Here is a 21588-nt window from a genome sequence, read left to right as displayed (position 1 = left end):
ATGATTGTTTTGTAAATGGAAGGATTTCGGAGATTTCACCATCACTTCTTTTCGTTTATTTTTTTTAACAAAGTTTTTCACAGCTCCAAAAACAACAGGGAAATTCAAGCTACTGATTCTTGTCGGACCACCCTGTAGAAATCTTACATACCAACTACGCATACATTCACCTTTGTGGATACATGACAGAGCTTCAGTCGCCTTATATAATAATCGCGATCGAAAACCACGAATGCAAATCTACCTGAGAGAGGAGAAATTTTCCCGCATTATTTATTTTTTCGACTACTTACTATTTTAATTGAAACAGTTCTCTTTACAACGATGTAACATATAGACATTTATACGAATAACGGATAAAACACAACGAATTGTTGACAAAACTATACAGTAGACACGAGATATGTATATGTTATCCAACAGAATATACGTCGTAACGCGTTAATTTACAATACGTATTTTACAGTCTGTTAGGATACGATAGGAAAATTTGATGAGATAATTCTATGCCACGTGTGTGTACGCTTTCGCTCAAAAATTTGGAGTTTTTTAAATAAAGTAATCTTTACACTTTTCTGAGAAATATTCTAATTTTAAATATAATCAATCTTCTATAATGTAAACTTGAGAACTTATTATTAATAAATTCTCACACCACATTTTAAAGCTACAATCTTATCTTTTTCTCCCATGAATTATTATATAATTATATTCAATTATATAATATCAAAATAATTAATAATAAATATATTATTATAATTAAATTTTAATTATAGAAGGTTAATTAAAATCTCAACACTAATATAAAATATTTATCTATTTAAAGAAACCTTAACGTGTTCCAAAGTTTTGAGCGAGAGTACATATATTGTAATATCAATTTCAGTCCCTGTCAGTTCATACTGATTTGTTAAATATTTTCGATAAATATTTATTCGATCGTAGATTTTATCCAAGCAATATTAGAAGAAATTTTATCATATAATCGTGGCCTTTCGACACCAACTTTCGAGCAAGCTATTCGCCAACTACCAACGCCTGTTAACGCCCATCTACGATCATCTGGCTGAAGGCACAACATAGGACTTCCAGCAACTTCTTCTTCCTGTGGACAGAAAACAGTAATTAAATACTTTCGACCGTGTATATTCATGAAAAGACCATTCTTGTGCGAAAAACAAAAAATAAATGAGTATATATGTATATGCATATGTAATCTTTTGTACAGCGTGATGCTGCTACTTATAATTCACTTACGTTGCAATCGTCAGTAGAATAAGCCGGTTCCGTGCAGACACTATTTATTGATGCGATACTGATATTCTCGCAACGTTCCATCGCGCTATGTCTAAGCTGTACCCTCTGCAGTAAATCACCTGATCAGAGAAAATTGTTCTTTTAGATGGTTATTCGATGACTTTTTATTAATTGTAAGCAAATTTCTTTTTTACTTCGTAATCCTTCTTGTAATTACAATATAAATTAAATGGAATTCAATAATTTGAATTAATTAAAATCCTTTATTAAAGGGTTTGCTTAAATATGTCACAAATTATTTATAATAAAAACTTCTATAATTTACATTATTTGTAGATTTTAATAAATAAATTAATTAACTAACAAGTAATACAGTTATTAATTAACACAATTTAAAAAATAAACTAATGAATAAAATTTTTGCATATTCATTCTGCATTCGCCTAATTAACACGTTCTCTATTTATGAGAACTTTAATCTCGAGTATATCTATGGGTTTGGTTATATAATAGTTATACAACATCAAACAATTATCTTTTGCAATATCATAACAAATACGTCAGTGTACTGTGGATACTTATGCAAATTCATATTTTTATAAATAAAATTAGAAAGGTAAGACCTTGATAGAAAACTGTTTCTCCAGCTAAATATTATGTAGAGTATATTATGTATATTATGTATATTTTGTAGATTTTTAATAAATATACAAAAGTATTACTTATATATAAATCAGTATAATGCCACATCAAGATACATATTCACAAAATATCACTGTCTATCTAAAAATATTATAAAGACTAGAATATATTCTGATTATTTTATAGAGTTTTACATAATTATATTTTGTGGATGTTTATATCTTGTAATTTCTCAAATGTACAAAAACCTACTGTCTATTTTTCAATACCATAGGTACATATTTAGGAAGTGTAAGTATCTATCTATACATGATCCTGACAGTCTATACATGCCTTCCAGTTAAAATAAGTCGAAAATGTCTTATCAACAATATTGTGCAAGCCGTTTCACTTTTGCATCTCTCTAAGGTCGATAAAATGAACGGCGTAAATAAGCCGTACGTGCTCTTACACAATCTTATATAAGCGATCGGAGGAGTAAAATAACCTTGGTTACGAACAATCGATGTTAAATGTAAGAATCATACGCAAGTAAATATTCGTCAATGAATACTCACGATTTCTGGCCCATCCAAGAGTGTTGCAATGAGTCATATTCATCGGTGGATCTTGACTTGAAGGTAGACATACAGGTCTTACGAAATCAGAAAACGTGGTAACAGGTCGATCAAGCTTCAATAAAACGGTCGTGCTCCCTTCAACTGGTGATTTAATCATACCCACGATTCTACGCTCCTGTTGCCAAGGTGACGTGCTCGAGAGACGTACAGTGCCCATTCTTGCAGACCATTCTGCCTTTGGCTGACTGTAATTGCGTTATTGTATAAGGAGAAAGTGTTGAATGCTACTGTAGAATATTGATTATCTGGATTGATCAAGATTATCAAGATGCAGGTTGTTTCGATATTACTATGGCTTATATTATAAAAAATCTGATAAGAGCACATAAATCTAATAAAAAATGTTGAATAATATAACAATTCTTTTAGTTTAAAATTTTGATTACAAAGAATTATTCCCAACCATGCTATTAACCGATTGAAGAATCAAACAATAATTTGTTACAATATCACAGATATTTCAATTCCTTAAAATTTTATAAAATTGTAGAATCTTGATGGAAAACACAGTGAGAATAAAAAAATATTAAATTTCTTTAATTCTTTTCATATCCAAACAAAATTCAATAATGTAAATTAATAAAAAAAAAAATTACAAATAAAATTTCAGATTAATCCATCGTTGATCCTCAATCATTATTATTAAATCAATCATTCCTTTAATCAATAATCGTAATTAAAATTTTATTGTACTATTATGGAATATATACAGTAAAACGTACCCTTGAAAACATGAAGCCGTTGTAATCAACCAATTTTCCGCCACAAGCGTTGCATCGCATACGTGCACTTCTTCCTTGAAGAGTGCTACGTGCCAAGGCCAATCTCCTGGTTCTGCCATTTTATTAAGACCTCGGCTACTACTCTTTGCGTGTAAAGATTGTACGCCACACTCTAGACATAAATACACGATTTTTAAATTAGCGTGAACCTGAGGAAAATGAAGCTTTTATGACGTACCGAGTTCAGAGCATCGGACGTACATAACTTCCTTGCTTGGGCAGGGTGCTCTAACAAACGTAATCTCTGTTGCTGATGGATCCTCCATATGTACGTATTGAACATCCTCTTCATCGTCGATTCTTACTTCCACGGATTTTACTCCTCTATGAAAAAATTAAATTAAATTTTTTAATGCACGTATATACGTAGTGCTATACTTATTCTATAAGTCATTCATAACTTGTCTTGGTCTCTAAACATACTAACTGATTTAAATATTAATATACTAAATGGGAAAGAAAACTTCTCATCAGTAAAATTCATTTGCATTATTTTGGTTCTAGATTAAATTAAAGCAGACATCTTTCGTGTCTGTTGCAAAAGACGAAGCACGGTGTACTCACGTGTAAGTTAACAGACTGCACAAGGAGCTGGCAGCAGTTTGAAGAACGGTTTCCATTTCCGTTCCTGGCAGTGTCGCGTTCAGATTTGCGGTGCAAAGTTTCCCGATAGTACCTTTCTCGTTAAACACTACAAATCCTTCGTTGTTATACCTTGTGGCGAACGGTGTATCCGAAGGTTGTGATTTCACAGATCGAATACTCGGTGCTAAAGATACTGTAGGACATGTATGTTGTCAAAAACGATGTACGACAATACGAAATAATTGTAGATTAAAATGTTAAGTAGATTTACCCATGATAACCGTAGCTGTATCCATTTTTTTAATTCTTAAGTACTGTAGCATTGATACTTACAACTACTATTATGGAAAATCTCACAGATCCCTAATATTTATTGCGTTATTTCTAGACCACAGATTCTCAAGCAATTATGAACACAATTAAAGAATGAAACCTAAGCAAGAGTTCGTTACTCCACTTTTGATATTTTATGTATTCTTTTATTAAAAAATTAATCCACGAAATGGACTTTTTAATTAAAAAGTTAATTCAGGAATAGAAAGGAGAATTTAGAGTTCTAAATTTTGTTTGGCTTTAATTTTTGACAGATTCCACGATCTCGCTATATCGCTATCACCAATCATACGTACGACAATCTTTCTCGTCACTGCCGTTGGCGCAGTCCAATTTTCCATCGCATCTCTTGCCACGTGGAATACAAGTTCTGCCTACACCGCAATGCATATAACCGTCGCGACAATAAGCGCAATTTTTCTCGTCGGAAAGGTCAGGGCAGTCGATCACGCCGTCGCAAATTCTCGGTGACAATGCTTTCGCTTGAAGCGCTTGCACGCATCCTACGACAATGATTGTCCGATAATTGCAACGATCCGGTGACAGTTGATCGTTTCCGCGTTGCCTCGCAAATAAAAGGTTACGTTCGTTCACCTGGCTTTGCTCTGCAACCACCTTGGTCCGCGTACTCTGGGAAATTTGAACAATCCAGCAGGCGTTTGATCTTGTCCGGAAGTCGGCTACCGCATCCGTTCCAGAATTCTCTACAGAAGCTCCTGCATGGTAGCTGGAGAAGGTCTTCCGGTTGATTGGATATACATGCTGGTTGCAATACTTGGCACACAAAGTCGTACGCCAATCGGTAACATTCCGCGTCGACTAACTCCCTATAACGAGAAATGATCTTTTAAAAAGCTCTCCCCAGTAAAAAGTTAATACAAAAAATATCTACGAATGTCATGTGTCATTAGAAATTTGTCAAAGTGTTATTTTCATAGAAACAAATATAAGCTTGCAAATCACGGTCGATATTTACCTGAAAGCGATCACATCCTCTTCCACATCAGCCAACGAACGATGTCCCAATATATTTGGATACGAAGTAACATTGTATGGAAGATGTTTGCAGTAAGATAAATCCAAACTGGTGCATCTTCTCGGAGGCGGTGGTGTAGTAGTTGGTGGTGGTGTTGAAACTGTCGTCTGTTGACCGACTTGAGCATTCAGAGCTTTCAAGCTCTCTTGAACCTCGAGACTTTGCGAGTCGATCGTTAAATTGTTCAAATACTGCGAGGTTGCAGGATCGATCTCTCGCGTAAGAATATCAACGACGTCCGCAGTGGTGATAGTCTGATATCGTGGATCGAATCGAATCTCGAAGTGTACCGCCAAATTTTCACCTTCGGATCTGTTACAATTTATTACGATAAATAGTTACTGGTTGTAGTTACTTGAGAATTATATATCTCGTATGTATTCACAATTTGAAAATTTTATCTTGTCCACTTATTTCTTCACTATTGTATTGTATTTTATTGGTAAAGTTCGGATTTTTATGTAAATTGAATAGAACTTAAAATATTCGCTTTAATTATTAAAAATGATAGGAGTGTTTTCTGTATTTTTTGTGCACTTTTATATTTTTTAAATTTCGAATAAATGCATAAAAATCTACAATTTATTTATGAATAATATATATATTTATTTGTGAATAAATGAAAATAGTTACATTACATACAGAGGGTTGAAAGAGTGTAACATGAGGTCACGAGAAAGCCAGTTGAAGATAACTGAGTTTCTCTTGCTTGCGGGAATCGGTAAAATTTCAAGAAAGATCGCTCGGCTTTCGACCACGTTTCACGCGGAGATTTCACGATGAAACTTTCGTTTCACTCCTTTGCTTTTATTCGTTTTTAATTGAAAACCACAGAGATGATTTAATGATAATCAATTTTATATAAAGATTATAATTGGGAAATCCAAGTTACCATTTCTATTTTTTATAAAGAACTTTAAAATTCAACACCTAAATTGTAAATACTTATGTGTAAATACTTGTTTGAAAAAAACCTACATTTCTCAGTAATTGATAATTAACAAAATCATTGTTTCTCAAATGAGAATAAAAAAATTATAATTTCGAATTATGCTATCTTGATCTTACCAAGTAACATACTTACCCATCGAGCGCCAATATTTCCACAGCGAGGAAAGAGATTCTCAGCCAGCTGCGGCGAAAGATAAGATTAAGTCGATCGCGATATTCTCGTGATCGTATTCGAAAGGCTTCGGTAGAGGGATCTGCTAGTTCTGAAACGAAGGAATCACCTTCGATCACTCGAAATGTCGCCAGGAATATCTGATCACCTGGTGGATCTGACGTTAGGAACGTGTCTGAAAATATATCGATTAAACGCTATTAAATGATGTTTCAAATAATACTGACTGTTTAATGTTTCAAAAAGTCTTCACTCACAGAAAACGATAAAATGCTAAACAAATTTAGTATAATTATCTAATTCAATTAAGGATTAAACTTTGAAAAACTCGGTTAATGTTGATAAATGGCTGCGATGCATTATAAATTAAGAAAAAAAGGATTTTTAATGTGAATTTTGATTTTTCCACGTGTGATTAATCAAATTCACCCAAACTAATTATTATACTGCGAATTTTTATGCAAATTTATATTTTTTCGCAATATTATCAAAGAAAAAAACATTTCAGTAAAAAATTGTTTCATATACTTTTTTTTATATGTACATTACATTTTTGCATTCTCGAATTTCCTATAAATGCATAAAAATCTGCAGTTTATTAATCATTATACGTAGTTGTAACATCACAAAGAATAAAAACATTATACTTTAATCTGTCTGTAATTTTGTAATTAAATATACACCTTTCAAGAATTGAACAAATATAAAGATACTTCTAGAAATCTTAGAACTTTCCTTATAAATACATAAACATCTGTAATTTACATGAAACAGTGAATGTGTACATATCAATCAATAATAACTGTGAATTAATTAATTCGAGTTCAGGAAATTGTTCTCAAGAATAAAATGCAAACGACTGTTATTTCCAACATCGACGAGCGTCGTATCAATTTAATTTACTGTAATTGGCAGTTTCCAACGCGGGAAAGAAGAAACGAACGGATTTCACTGTAGAATAATCGAACGATTTCCATCTTACGGCCATCTGCAGCTTACTAAATGATACTTTCTAATTCTCCTTCTTAAAACATCTCGTTCGAGAGAACGTGGCGGTAACAACGCTCTGCGGATGCAGTGTTGCCCGTTATTTTATATTCAAATTGCTATGAATTTTTTCCGAGGTACAAGTTCACATTCGACGAACCGATATCGTAAACACAAACTAAAGTATCGAGGGCAATCGGGCACCTACAGCAAGACGGCTCCGAGGCTCACCTTTCACCGCGCCTTCGGTCGATTATTTTTACACCGCAGAGATTATTTTTTCGATCTGCGATACAATTTCTTGCGGGCGGGGATCTTCTGCGGCTCGTGCATCAATATCGACAGCACAAAGATCGGTTTTTATATTGTACTCAGAAGCAACTTTCCAGTGTGGAACAGCGACTCGTGAAAGTACTAGGGGAAAAGAAAATTTTGGAAGTCTGGAAAATTGGTTGCTAAAAAATTGCATCACTTTGCAATTGCAGCAAATCTGGACATCGCATATGTCTTTTAGGCCGTTAAAATTACAAAGTTTAGACTACATATCAATCGTTTAAATTTTAAAAGTGAAAGAATGACATAGATAATAATATAAGAATGGTTATGAAAAAGTTATACAATATTTAAACGTACATTTAGTAATTAAAAAATTAGTATATAACATATACAATTATTCCAAACGTATAATCAGTATCAAAAATCGAATCTCATTACAGTGTCTAATAAAATTCTAGATTCCACGAATCACCATATGAATTTGATAGCGCGAAATACTTTCGAAAGGAGAATTCGGTTAGTATGATGAGGCATCGAAATGATTCAAGGACACGGATCCCCCCTTTGAGGTCGAATGTTGGAGGGGTGACAGGCTCGGACGGCCCGACAACTCGGTCAGACCGTTAGCTTTACTACTTTCAAGGCCTCTTTGCTGGACCTCAACGCGATCGTGCATCTTCTTCGACCTTTGCCTCTCTTTGCCGGCTTATACCATGAATTACAGAGCGCAGGCCTTTGCGCTTCGTCACGACCGTATTCGCTTTCTTTTCTCGTAAATCGGCTCTCGTCCCGGGAATCCTTTTAGCTTTATCGAGAGGATCGTTCAGGTCGTTCACGGATAAAACGTTCGATCTGTACACGTAGACGTATTTTCTCGGTAACTCGGCCGGACCGTTATATTTGCACGTTGAAAGACCTGAATGGGCTCTGGCCGCATCATCCTGCTTCTTCCTCTTTTTGTTCGGTTTTCTTTGGCTGCCGAAGGATACGCACGGTCCCTCGACAAGATCCAAGTACTTACACCTGTTTGTAAGTTTAGAACATCATTATATTACTCGTTCCAATGTTAATGAAATTTCACTATGGACATAAAAATTTTCTGCAAGTGCTGAAATACTTTTCCGAGTCAATACGCATGATTCCTATATCAAAAGAACTTTTCAATCTGCTGAGAGCATTGTATGAATTGGAGAAAATACTTTAAATCCATTTGTTTTTTCAACTGTTCCCTATTCAACGTTCACCGTTATCTAAACGTAGGAATATTAACAGCGAATCTGCATCAATTAGCCAAAGATTCTTCTCACGCTTCGTTTGCTTCTTCGTTCATACGATCGAACGCGATTTCAAGGTGAAGTACACGTGTCCATAAGGCGGAACGTACGTACACTCGCAAACGAGGGAAGACGATCACACTTTACGCTTCACGAAATATTCATCGTACCATGAAGAATTCGTCCGTCTTCTGAAACAAGCGTCATGCATTTCGGAGCAATTTCACGTCCACCAGAGCGTTGGTTAACCGTGGAGTAATTTCATTTACAGCATCAGTCGAATCGCGCATAAAGTTCGCGGAGAAAGCGCACGAACAGAACCTCCTGCGCGTTTCGAATACCTTGGCTGAGCGGTCTTCATGCTCGACAGACAGGCACTAGGAATTATTAAACCTTCCGAGTGTTTCAGAAGACACAGCATAAATTGCCGGAACGGACGATATAATTTCAAAAAGCATTGAAATTTTATCATTTATCCCTGGTATTCAATGTTCAATAAAATGGTGGAAGAAAATCGTACAACAAGCTTTAAGAGATCTAATTACAAAGAAAACGCTTTAAACTCTTTAACTAAACCAATTGAATCGTTATATGATCTTTTTTTACGAAGTTATGTCAGTTTATATTATCGACAATTTCATAGCCATTGATACAGTTATGCTTTTTACTGCAATAGATATAATGCTATTATATCTATTATATTTTTATTATATATTCAATCGCTGACTATCGGATATGATTCGCAGCAAATTTCTTCCTTTTCAATTCTCATTCGCAGTAATTAACAGAATTAACAGAACGGAGTTTGAGATGCAGTTAATATTAATACTTACTAACTAATTGTGAGAGTTAGAATTCTTACAATACGACTGCTGGAACGTTCTATTCCACGTAACGGTAAATAATCCGAAACTCGAGTGTTATACTTACAGCCAAGGTATATGGAGACTCCAGAGAAGAGGAGGAAAAGCAAAAACGCCGCTAACACGCAGCATCCACAACGATATTGTCCACCGAGCTTCCTCGTAAATCGAATGTCGCTGTCCGATGACAAGATCGAACTTGGAGTTCCCGCGCGGCTGAATCTTCTCGTGCTTACCGTGCTTACTGATATCTGAAAAAGGAAGATTCGTGATTCGTTAGTACGATTCGAAAGAAGAAGATCGATGAAAGAAAAATAAATTAATCACTTGAAAAAATTTTTTTAACATCTCTTTCTGTCAATTGATACAACAATTTCTTCAATTTTTTTATCAATGTTGAAGCGTTTGTCTACATACTGTACTTCATTCTGAGTGTAAGAAAGTCTAATTCAAATTCAATAAATAAAAGCAATAAAAATGAATTTATTACTCCAGCCAATATCCAGAACAGTATACTAAATTATTAGTTGTTTCTCAATACTTCAAACAAGCTAATTACAGCCAATCAACGGACAAAACCCATAAATAATCGATAAGATCTAGAGAGAAGGCATCGAATTAATTTCCACGCTGAATAATTTACGCTCGTAAACGCACGTCGCGATAAAAATCTGACAAATCGCATAATCCGTGTAATTATCGAAATATTATTGAGCGTTGCGTAACCGCGTTTCACGCGCTCGGTCAGGCACCCAGCGTGCGATTTTGCGGGCGCATTCAGCTCCGAGTACACGACACACGATACGGTATACCGTTTGCGCGTTACTGGTGTACGGTGCACGGCCCATGTAAGTATATGGTGCACCGTGTACGACCATCGGTTAAACATCCACATTCAGCGTCAGGAGCAATGAGCTTATCTTCTGTGACGTGCGCGCTAAGTGTGTAAGCGGCCGTGTAATCGCTTCGCCACCGATGCGCGTGCTAGAGATGGGATCGAGGACCTCATAAGTAGGCTCGAAACTTTACTAGTATTATAAGTATCTCCAATAGTTCCTTTCAAGTATACCCGAGTCTAAGCGGGACAGTTTCGAACGTTTCACGAGCACTTCTGAAAATGAAATGGAATTTCATTGATGGATAGAGAATGCATCGAGTAAGAAGATTCGATACAAGAAGATTCGAGTCTTTTAAGATGGAGATTATTTCGATTAGACAAAGTGTTTCTTTCTTCCGCTTTTTCGAAATTCTATCTTTGTACTAATGTAATAGACAGCAGGAAAGCCATATTGAAGAACAATTGACAATATACGTCTTTTAGTTCAAAATCTCCGAATGTTACAAGCGAATGATGATGTATTTTATTTTACTCACTGAGAAATAAAGCAAGAGTTTAGATATCGAGTTTGTCTCAGTTTTGTGAGCGCATATTAGAGTTGAACCCATCTCTAACGCGTGCATATTCGTCAACACAGACGCGATTCGCGTGTATTCGCGCGAATGCACGACGCGGCGCAAACGAGCCTACGCCCTCGCGTTCAAATGTTACGCTCGGCACACGGTCCGTAACCAAAGCACCAGTGAATCGTACATTTTCTACCGATGCCAAGTTTCAATGCTCTTTTCGACACGCTCTCAGCATCGGATAAACGCTACACATACTGCTCCCCTCGTGTGTAGTTCAAATTAATGTCCCATTTACCGCGTTGAAACCGAAAACAACTGACGTCTCGTCGTTTCTTTTGTTTGTTCGATTTAAAATAATTGATTATCATTCTCCAATAAACTGTACGACATGGATAAAATCTCGTCCCAATGAATTTTAAAACTGTTGAATCTGTTCAACATCTTTTCGAATTGGAAGAAACTTTCTGGTTAAGAGATTATTTTCGTCGCTTTGAGTGACATGAATAAATGAGAAAAATGGTAAATGGTAATCATTTTAATTAAACAGTGCAGTAAAAATTGGGGCGAGTTTCGGAAAATCCAAATCTTCTTAACTTTGAATCGAATTCAAAAATACGTGACGTTGCCGCAAATCGATCAAAGTGTTCTGATGCTATAATCAGAGAGTCAAACGCATCATCTCCACGTTTCGTCCAGCAATCGCTTTTCCTTTTCTTTCGTCGCGTCGGCGTCCGATTACGTAAAAGACCTTCCTCTCGTCTCATTTACCGAGGCTTACTTGTCGAGGAAATTGCGAGTCACAGGTTGGCACAATCGGTAAAAGCGAATAAGCCGAGTATATCTAGCTGCATTCGAAACGAATCGAGATTTTGTTCGCGTGTGTTACGCAACAAATCGAGGGGTGTCTTTGGCGAACAATGGTGCGCAGAGATATTGCGAAAGTCGATTGAAAGTTTGTGCACGAAACCTTTGTGTTCTTCGAACTTAGTTCGATAATAGCCTTCAAATACGGTTTTCGTAGGAGAGATACTTATTTAATAAAGCAACGTTTCGTAATAGGGCTGTAACCCTTCACGTTAATCGGGCACGATCGATCGCGAACGATACACGGCTGCAAAATTATATCGTGGCAAACGAAAATTCTCCAGCGGACGCGTTCACTGATCGTCGGTAAAAGTAATTCTTTCCGCGACGATGCAATGCAGCCGAAAAGGTCAGGAGACTCGTTCTTTTCACGCCGAAGGAACAGCAACTTCTGACGAAAGACAACCCGACGAAAGAACGAGAGGGAATAGCGAAAGAAGATTCATTAGTGTCGATATTAGTTTATACGAATTTTGATCCTATGTCGCATGTGTTAAGAAAAATTTTAATTAAATTTTAATTAAATTTTAATTAAAGAAAATTCTTTTTTCCTTAATTCTCCACATTTCTATTATCCCTTAACTATTCTTTGTAATGTATGAATCACCAATATTTAAACTGATTATTAGTTAATGAAGTATTATTGATCTATAGCGAGCATATGGCAACTGTAGGTCCGAAAAATTGGATAATTTTTAATATTATTCGTGTTAATTTACAGTTGTGTACAGTTATTATACAGTTTTATCTAACCCTTGTGTCTTATCATTAATTTGACGCGTTTTACTATGCAAATTTGAACTCCACTTCAAAATATTTGCGCATGTAACGTTCAGTTCGATTTTTCTTATTTTACGTTCACTATGATGACATATATAGCAAATACAATTCGATTGTCCAATCAATGTTTCATAAGATGAGAAGCTATTGACTTATAGTACACGGTTTTGTAAATATAAATCACCATACTTCTCATCACTGTCATTACTACTGTCAATAAATTCACGATCCGGCTTTAATGGGACAGTTAGTGGCGAGAATGGCCGATTGAAATTTAAGCGCGTCAAGTGTGGAAAGTAGAATTCAGTGTCGGTAAACGAGACCCAGAGAGATCAGTCGAGAAGATAAAGATGCGCTCGGACTAGTTGAGTACGCTTCCGTTAATGGACGCGGTCGATGACTTTAAGGCCGAGAAAAATCAAGAGCTGACAGTGCACGTTAGAAAAGCGCTTTCCATTGCCGATGCTTTCGTGAAAGTTCATTCGATCACTCTGGTTCTGCTAGAACAGAGTCGAACGATAATCGTCCAACCGCAAGAATAGATTGTGAAGTCGATTTTTCTTCGCTGATTCTCGCCGTTGGCGCCACACGTACATTATTACCGTTCACAAATGTTTGAACACTTTCAAATTATTGCGAGTATGTACAATATACTTCAAATGAAATTCTGAATGAAGAAATTCTTCTATATTTTATGGAAGAACAATTATGGCGTGTAATTGACGCGCGATCGTACAAATTTCTCGAAATTTGTGATAAAGATAGACGTGGATCGAATGTGTCTGTCTGTCTCTCTGTCTGTCTGTCGCAGAAAGAAAGAAACGGTGTCATCGACCCACGGAAAGAATCTACCAAGTTTCATTGGCTCGCCCGGTTCCTCGTGACTTTCTTGACCGTTATTACCGTTACTCCAAACGTCGGAGTATCTTTCCAAAAGAGCAAGAATCTAGGAACGAGTTCTGTTTGCTTGAAATTACAATCGGTCATGGCGGAGTGCCGGCATACACGGAGCACGTGCGTTCACCTAACCGTGACAGAGTAATAGTAAAATGCAGAGCAATTGTTATCGCTTCAAAGCGGCTCTTATCTATTAACGACAACCATTTTCTCCCGTTTTCTCCGGCCGGAGAAACGTTTGGCACCTTTGCCAACCTCCGTTCTTTTTTAACTTCGCTACCGAGTTCATTGGAAATTGACTGACATCGACGATGATGTAATTTAATCACCTTCTCTTTTTAATCACTTCTATTACGAGTTTTAAATGCTTATTTCATTGGCAACGATCTATGTACAAAGGTAAAGTAGAACAAAGTTATGTTTTATTTAGAAAATAAAAAGACAATAATAGGCAGTAAAAGAGACAAGATAATAAAATTCAGAAATTAGAAAAGATGGAAGTAGAAATTCGACAAAAATATGAAACCATCCACAATCTGGATGTTCTGACAATTATCAGTGATAAGCCACATCTGATAATTCACATCAAATTCAATATACTGTCAACTTTTATTTGATTGAAGGATTAAATAGTAATGTACTATAAATTCATTTCTAAATACTTTAAAAATAAAAATTAATTATCTAGAATTATTATAAATCTAGTAATAGAATTATTATAAATCTAGTAATGAGTGCTTAAAATGTAACACATGCTTGCACATGACAACTCTTTACTTTTTCTTAAATATTGAAATGTTCTCTTTTAGCCATGGAATGATATAAAAATCAGAATTTCAACAAATATTGGCTTATCTAAAAGAAAAGATAGATTCAATATAATTAGAATCTTATATTCTAATTGTCAATTTTTACAATGTTAGAAGAATATCCTCTGAAGTTATTCTAAACGTATTTCTCTACAAGTTATTTTAAAAGTGTTTTTCTAAGTCTTATCCTAAAAATATTTTATCCAAGAGTTATTTTAGAGTTACATTGATGCACTATTTGCCTCAAAAGAATAAAACATTAGAGTTACTTTGTAACACTATTAACCGCGAAGGGATAAAAGAAAATGGAACGCGTTCGATGCGTGGGTTTTGATGATAAATTATCTAGAGACAATCGCGAAGCACGTGACAAATGTCATTCGCATAATTCGAGCGGAATGCCAGCCGACAGATTGGGTGCTACTAGCCAGGTAACGGTATATCGAGAAGAGAGGAGATGTCAGCCCAACCCAGGGTAACCCAACCCAGCTAACACATCATTCTTTGTTTCAGTCAACCTAGTTCTCCATCGAGTGCGTAGGTATTCGGCGTCATACGCCGCATCACTCGGGGTCAATGGAGAACAAGGTCGATGTCTCTAAGGAGAAACGACGACCATTACTGAACGCATCCCCGTCAATATTAAAACTATCAGAAAATAATTAAAATCACTTTGTAATTACTAAAGTCATATGAATAATTGAATTTTTAATTATCCGTCGAATGAATATTTCACGTTGTAAGTTGTAAATTAAAAAATAAAATCATACTTTTCGATTTCCTTCTTACACTGCGTTGAAACTAAAATATAAAATATAAATTTCGTGATTTTGCGTAGGAAAATACGAAAATTTCTCTCAGTTGTAAGGCTAAAGATCAGATAGTAGTTCCAGCGTTAACAAAACGATCTCACAATGAACAAAAGTTTCTTTCGTACGTAATCGTTCTGCGTCAAAGGTGATTCCGCCCGTTTGCGCAAGTTATCGGCCTGCCGCAGCGCAACGCGCAAGTAATTCAGATAATGACCAAGCGCAACGTAACCGCAGAAATAATTCACACAGCTTCAGCTTACGATTTCTTCTGTTGGATCGCGTTTGCACGATTCTCCTATTCTAAACCGCGTTAATGCCATTCCGAAAGTTTCCTTACCGGCAAGGAAACATCGTAGATACAACGCGTTACACTTTCGTTCGAAAACAATGGGCATACTTTTGTCCGACGTTCATCGTTTCTCATCGATTTGATTCGTTTTCTTTTAACGCGCGATTTCACATGCGACAGGGAGCCAACCAACCAGCCAGCTAATTAACCGCGAGACCTGAGTAAGATGCTAACGAGGAAAGCGCATACACAGGGGGAAAGTGCGCCACATTCGTCTCACCTTCGAATCCCACGAGCTCTTACGCTTGTGTTCCATCGCGACGGTCATCTTTCAGCCGTAGAAACGATTCCTTTCTGATTCATCAACGTTTCTTCGGTGTGTTTTCCACGCCAGTGTGCACCAACGTCATTGTAAAACTGAATTTCGTTCCGTTTCGTTAGTCTTTGCTAAGCCATCTCCCGACTTTAACCGCTCTCAGTTTCTATGCACTGTACCGAAATACCTCGGGCAGAGTTGGTTTCTTCGCGAGGCAACAACCTTTACCCGACGAGATTCGTTCCATGCACTTCCGCTTCCACTCCTTGCTCCAGTTTAATGCGGTTCTCGATACCTGTGCAAAAAGCCAGAAATTACAATCGGCGAAACACGTGAAATAAAAGTGCGTGCGCGCATACACAAACGCGAGTAACTTATAATTATTTATGGCGTGCAGTTTATAATTATTAGGAATGACAAGAACGGAAAAGAATCAGTGCCCTTGGAGTTAGGTTTATTTAAAAAAATGCACTTGACACTATCGGCCTTTCTCAAACAAACGACTCACTTTTGTTAATTAATTTCTTAAGTTTCAATTTCCTAAAGTATCTTTCTTTAATTTCTTGTATAATTTCTCAATTCCAACAGTTAGCTTTTCCCTTCGATTATTAATTTAAAAATTAGATTCTTTAATTGAAGATTGAGAAATGTCACGAGCGAACAAGAAACAGTGCACTCAGTACCAAGTTCCACGATATTCACAATTTTATTTAGTTTACAATTTTACTTGAAATTTATAATTTACATTTGACACTGGATTTACCGCGTTTTCATCGATTTCTTTAAGTTTAAAAGACATGATCGAGCCTCGTCACATAGATACAAGACAACTCACTTTCGTCTATTAATGTCTCAATTCTTAAAATTTAATCTCTCCTTCGTCTGTTAAATCGTTCGAATTCAAAAATTACGTTTTCCCTTCGATGACGTACCTGTTGATAACTGGATAGATACGATCGCGCGATGTTGAACAGGTGCGCGGGAATAATCGCAAACAGCTAGCGCAAGAAATTCAGGACTGGATTTCTTAACGGAAAAGAGGCAAAAGTCGGCCGAGAAACTTTTTTATCAGTCGATTATGTAAACAGTTCGATAGCCAAGATGCAATTTTAGCCAATCAAGCCGGAGCCGGACTAAGGAGAGACTAAGGAGACTGTGTCGAACGAAACCAGACTGCCAGGGGAACGGAGACCCGCTTGCTAGATCGTTCCTTCGCTTCTGGATGCACTTTCACGTCATTACCGGTTCTCCACGACGCGACACAACACGACGTAACGCGACGCGTTTTTCGTTGGAAAACAGAATAAATCGATTTACTTGTCACTTTGTGCGAAATTGTTACAAATGGACTGCGGATTTTCACGCGTTTGTGGGAAATTTAGAGATCCAGAAAGGCACAGAAAATGCGTAACATGTAAAAATATGTACATGTACGAAGGCCGCAAGTGGAGAATATGGTAGTTTGTGTTTCCCATCTTTTATGGAAATTTTAACAATTGAAACCACAACTGTGTCGAAGATGATTCAGAGAATCATTATGTTAATTATTATTATTATTATACTGTGGATTTTAATGCATTTGTGGGAAATTTGAAGATTGCGAATGAAGAATATGGTAGCTTGTATTTCTCATTTTTTATACAATTTAATAAGAGAATAATTAGAGCGCGTTGTAAAGTTAATCGTTGTTAATAGACTGCGGAGTTTTATGCAAATCTATATTTTTTAAATTCACATATGATTAAAATAATCGAACCTCGATAAGAAATTGTTTTACATACTAAATATTGTAGTAAACATTATATTTTAGATATTTTTTCATACTTATATTTGTACATTCCACGTTGCGCTTTAAAATTTCTTATATTACGTAACTATTAATCTCTGCATAAGTAATGATATTTATAGTCTAGTTTAAAGTTGCATCGAATTTAAAAATTGAAATGTTCGTAGCAATAACAAGGCTGCTCAAATATTTAAATATTTGTTTTTATACGTAGATTTCATATTCAAAATACAAGAGTTTATTACTGGGAACATTAATTGACTATGAATTTATAATTAGTTGTTATCATCTGAACTAAAATTATATTATTTTTTTATGAAATATATGTAATATAAAAAAAAATAAATATGATCATTTAATTCATTATTTCGTAACAACTATATCTTTACTTAAAAGGTAAGGACTCTGGAATTCCTATCAAGTTGTTGCATTTAAATAACCAATTTCACAACACGTATAAAATTCAGAATTCAGTAAGTAAAAGTGCTGGTGAGTAATATTTATTGAACAATTATTATGTTGGAGTTAACCAAATATAATTTGTATAATGTCCATTGTTTTATAATAATATATCTATCTAAGTACAGTTTTTAGAAAGCTTTAAACATTAACCTGACGCAGTAAAAACTGACGTTAATATTGATTGATGCTACTTAAAAATCAAATTGGGGAAAAACCAATAATGATCTGAATCTGAATTCTAATAATTATAATTTTGTTTTACAATCCTCAAAATGTATTGAATCTAATTCGACTAATATTATTTTCAAGACAGGTATAAATTGGTTGAAAACTTCATAAACGATATCTTAGTAGTTATCATAAAAATATAAATTTGCATAAATATTCACAATCTACTTCTGACTCTGTTTTTCTATTCATCTTGATATATAACACGTTGAATTGCACAAGAGAAACGGTGGACTATGCTAAATTCCATGTCACGTTCGAACGTGAAAGGTTGTAAAAAAAATATCTAGCGAATATTTTTAACTTTAACCTGTTTCCGAGGTATTTGATTGCAGTGGAAACCACTGGTTCGAATAAATTTTTCAAGGGTAACTAGTTGCATTCTGGATTCCGTGGAAAAAATTCGGCTACTACCTTTCTTATCCTCGAGACAAGGTATTGTCAATGAACTTAATTCTACTTTATATATCATGATCTTGACATAAGTACACGATCGAATTTCAAGGGTAGGTGATGGATGGAAATTAAGATTTTCTTTCAGTAGTATCGATTTCAATTACGTACATGTACTACTTATGTTACATGATTATGATTATTCAATGCAATGCGAGATTCATATTGAATATAAAATAAAAAGACAGATTAGAACTATATTCCGTCGTTTGAAAAAAAAAACATCGAAACGTACTATATAAATTATTAAAAAATAAAGAATGAATTCAAAGTAATACAAATAAAATCATAAAATACAAAATACTAATAACGCAGAGGTAAAAAAAAGTACTTTTCGCTGCATGGCATTTAAAGAAAACTATAAATTAATTTGTATACAAAAAATATTAAGAAAAATAGAAAAATACTCTACATATACTCGGGTCTCTTTTTACAAGGTGAATCTTTTCTATTAAATGACATTTTCATTTTTTATTACTGTCATCATTTTAAGTATTTTCAATAACAGACACTCATTTTACGAAGTTTTATCCTAAATAAAATTCAAGAAAAAGAACCATGTAACTATAAATCATGTAAAATGAACACTATATAAAAAGAGACCGACGTTTCTTAAGAAAGATCCATTCTTAAATATATATACCTTTTTTCTTACAAATCCTTGTTGATTTCTCCAAATCTTCAGTCGTTCAATTTTTCGGTGATTGGTCGCTAAATTTACATCACTATACGGACCACTCGTTTTTACGCCACAATTCAACTTATTATTCACGAGAAATATCATACACGTGCGACATTCACTGAAATCTCCGCGGTATCACTAGTAAAAAATTGTTTGTTATTCGGTGGCAGCTGTCGCTCGCACCGGAAACATTTCCCTCTTCGACTGCCGGGAACGTTAAGTCAACCTTTCACACTCTACGAAGCAACCGTCCGCTCGTCAAGGCGATTCTCTTTCCCCGTATTGTAGAAAGAAATAACCGTTAACACGACAGCCGAACCTTCGAGGAGCGTGGTGTACGCACGAATGTGCACTCAGCCAGTCTACCTCCACGATTAATGACCCGAACGACTTACACGCGCCCTTCTCCATCACCGGAATGCCTCGGGCATATACCGTTTACCTGTTTCCTAACAATGTTTACAATTCTATTCGTATAAACTTTCTTCATTAACCACATGCAAATTGCCATTTGTTCTACAAATTGTTGTTTTCTTAAAACTATAGTAGAATGCTTTGTTAGAATGTTTTATTCGTACGATGAAAAGAATATTAACCCTTTTACGTTCGATGTTGCATGCTTACAATTCTATTGGTTTATTTTGGAACTTTCTTCATTAGTCTACCGAATGCTTTGATTATAATAGAATGCTTTACTTTGTTCATATGAAAGAGGAATGTTAACTTCATGTTTAATATTGCGTGTACAATTTTGTATAAAATGTTATTCAAACGATGAGTGTATTTATTTTTAATAAAAATTCTATTATTAATGATTAGTAGAAGAAATCTTTTTGAGATAGTTTTAGAATTAATGACTATAAAAGAGTTAAACTATTGGTTCAGGATTAATTGCCAATTAATTATTATTTATTTATTAATATAACTTGCTAAAATTGTAATTGTATCTGAATGTTCATCACTAGAGATTTAAATGTACTTCATGGAAATCAAATATGGCGCGCTTTTTTTGGCGGTAAATCAATGCTGCGCAATATGCAAAAAAACGCGATGCGCAGGATGCACTCAAACTTCTCCGACAACTTATGTTAACTGAATACTAAATAAATCTCACAAATTATCTAATAAAAAGAAACAACAATCGTACTAATGCCTGTCTTTATTAAAATAAATTAAACGTTACCGTCAAATTTGTCATAAATCATCCAATCAATCATTGGCGTCCTTCTGAATATTCCGGTTTTCAAGTTCCTTTTGCAATCAACCAATAATCTGTACAAAAAAGAAACCAAAATCTTCAAATAAATGTATGAAAATAAAACAATGATCAAAGTCACACGCCGTTTCGAAAATTCGTAATACGAGCTACCACCAAATATGATAACCAAAACGACGCTCACAGAAGAAAAGATAATTTGAACACAAATTACAATAATATTCGATAAATTATTGATTAGAAACTTACATTGATCAAACGATGTTAATCCTAGAGCGGGTATGAACGGTGAAAATATAACGATGAACATATGACACAGTTAATAATCGTCGCACACGGTAACACATCCTAACGCCTCGATTTTCAACAAACTAACCCCCTGCGCAACAGGTTCGCGTCGCCGAATGAATTTAGTGGGGTGGGGGTACAACCGTGCACGAATAAGAATCCACTGATTTTTGAAAAAGCAAAATATCTAATAAGAAGTATATAAATTTATACATAAATGTCTATTAATTAAATTAAATTAATGAATATAGAACATAATTAAAGACATTTTTTTTTAGCACAGAATACAATTACATATTTTTGTGATAAATTTTAATTATGTGTTATAGCAATTTTACAGAAATTTTGTTATTTTCTTGTTTGTATCAACACTTGTATACAGGTGTTTTGTTTTTTTTTTATGAAAGTATTTAAACATAAAATAGAAAGTTTTCATAAATATATATATTATGTGTGATCAAACAGAATAATTGTATATGGCAATTCTATTAATAATCTTTATTGTAAAAGAATAAGACTAT

General features: G+C 34.9%; 1 protein-coding gene across 5 annotated transcripts; it reads right to left on the bottom strand.

The window, feature by feature from the left end:
• Positions 1-33: 33 nt before the first annotated feature.
• Positions 34-21266, bottom strand: LOC122529389 (atrial natriuretic peptide-converting enzyme-like). Of its 5 annotated transcripts, none has more exons than XM_043655489.1 (14): positions 21029-21266; positions 16140-16247; positions 15917-16053; positions 9846-10029; positions 6340-6553; positions 5196-5567; positions 4814-5046; positions 4516-4722; positions 3866-4079; positions 3480-3625; positions 3242-3413; positions 2457-2704; positions 1258-1376; positions 34-1105 (listed from the first exon to the last, which is right to left on the bottom strand). In XM_043655489.1, the coding sequence occupies exons 3-14, from the start codon at positions 15962-15964 to the stop codon at positions 932-934; spliced, it is 2331 nt and encodes a 776-aa protein (XP_043511424.1). In that variant the 5' UTR covers positions 15965-16053; positions 16140-16247; positions 21029-21266; the 3' UTR covers positions 34-931. The 5 variants fall into 5 exon arrangements, with proteins under 5 accessions (XP_043511424.1, XP_043511423.1, XP_043511422.1 ...); XM_043655488.1 differs by lacking the exon at positions 21029-21266 and adding an exon at positions 19525-19973; XM_043655487.1 differs by lacking the exon at positions 21029-21266 and adding an exon at positions 20747-20965 and having other exon boundaries at positions 15917-16247.
• Between the last annotated feature and the right edge of the window lie 322 nt (positions 21267-21588).

Source organism: Frieseomelitta varia, unplaced genomic scaffold (assembly GCF_011392965.1).
Source record: "Frieseomelitta varia isolate USP_RPSP 00005682 unplaced genomic scaffold, Fvar_1.2 scaffold_285, whole genome shotgun sequence".
In the NCBI taxonomy this organism is placed as follows: Eukaryota; Metazoa; Arthropoda; class Insecta; order Hymenoptera; family Apidae; genus Frieseomelitta; species Frieseomelitta varia.
Note: the sequence above shows the minus strand (reverse complement) of the source record. Positions and strands in the feature narration are given on the sequence as shown.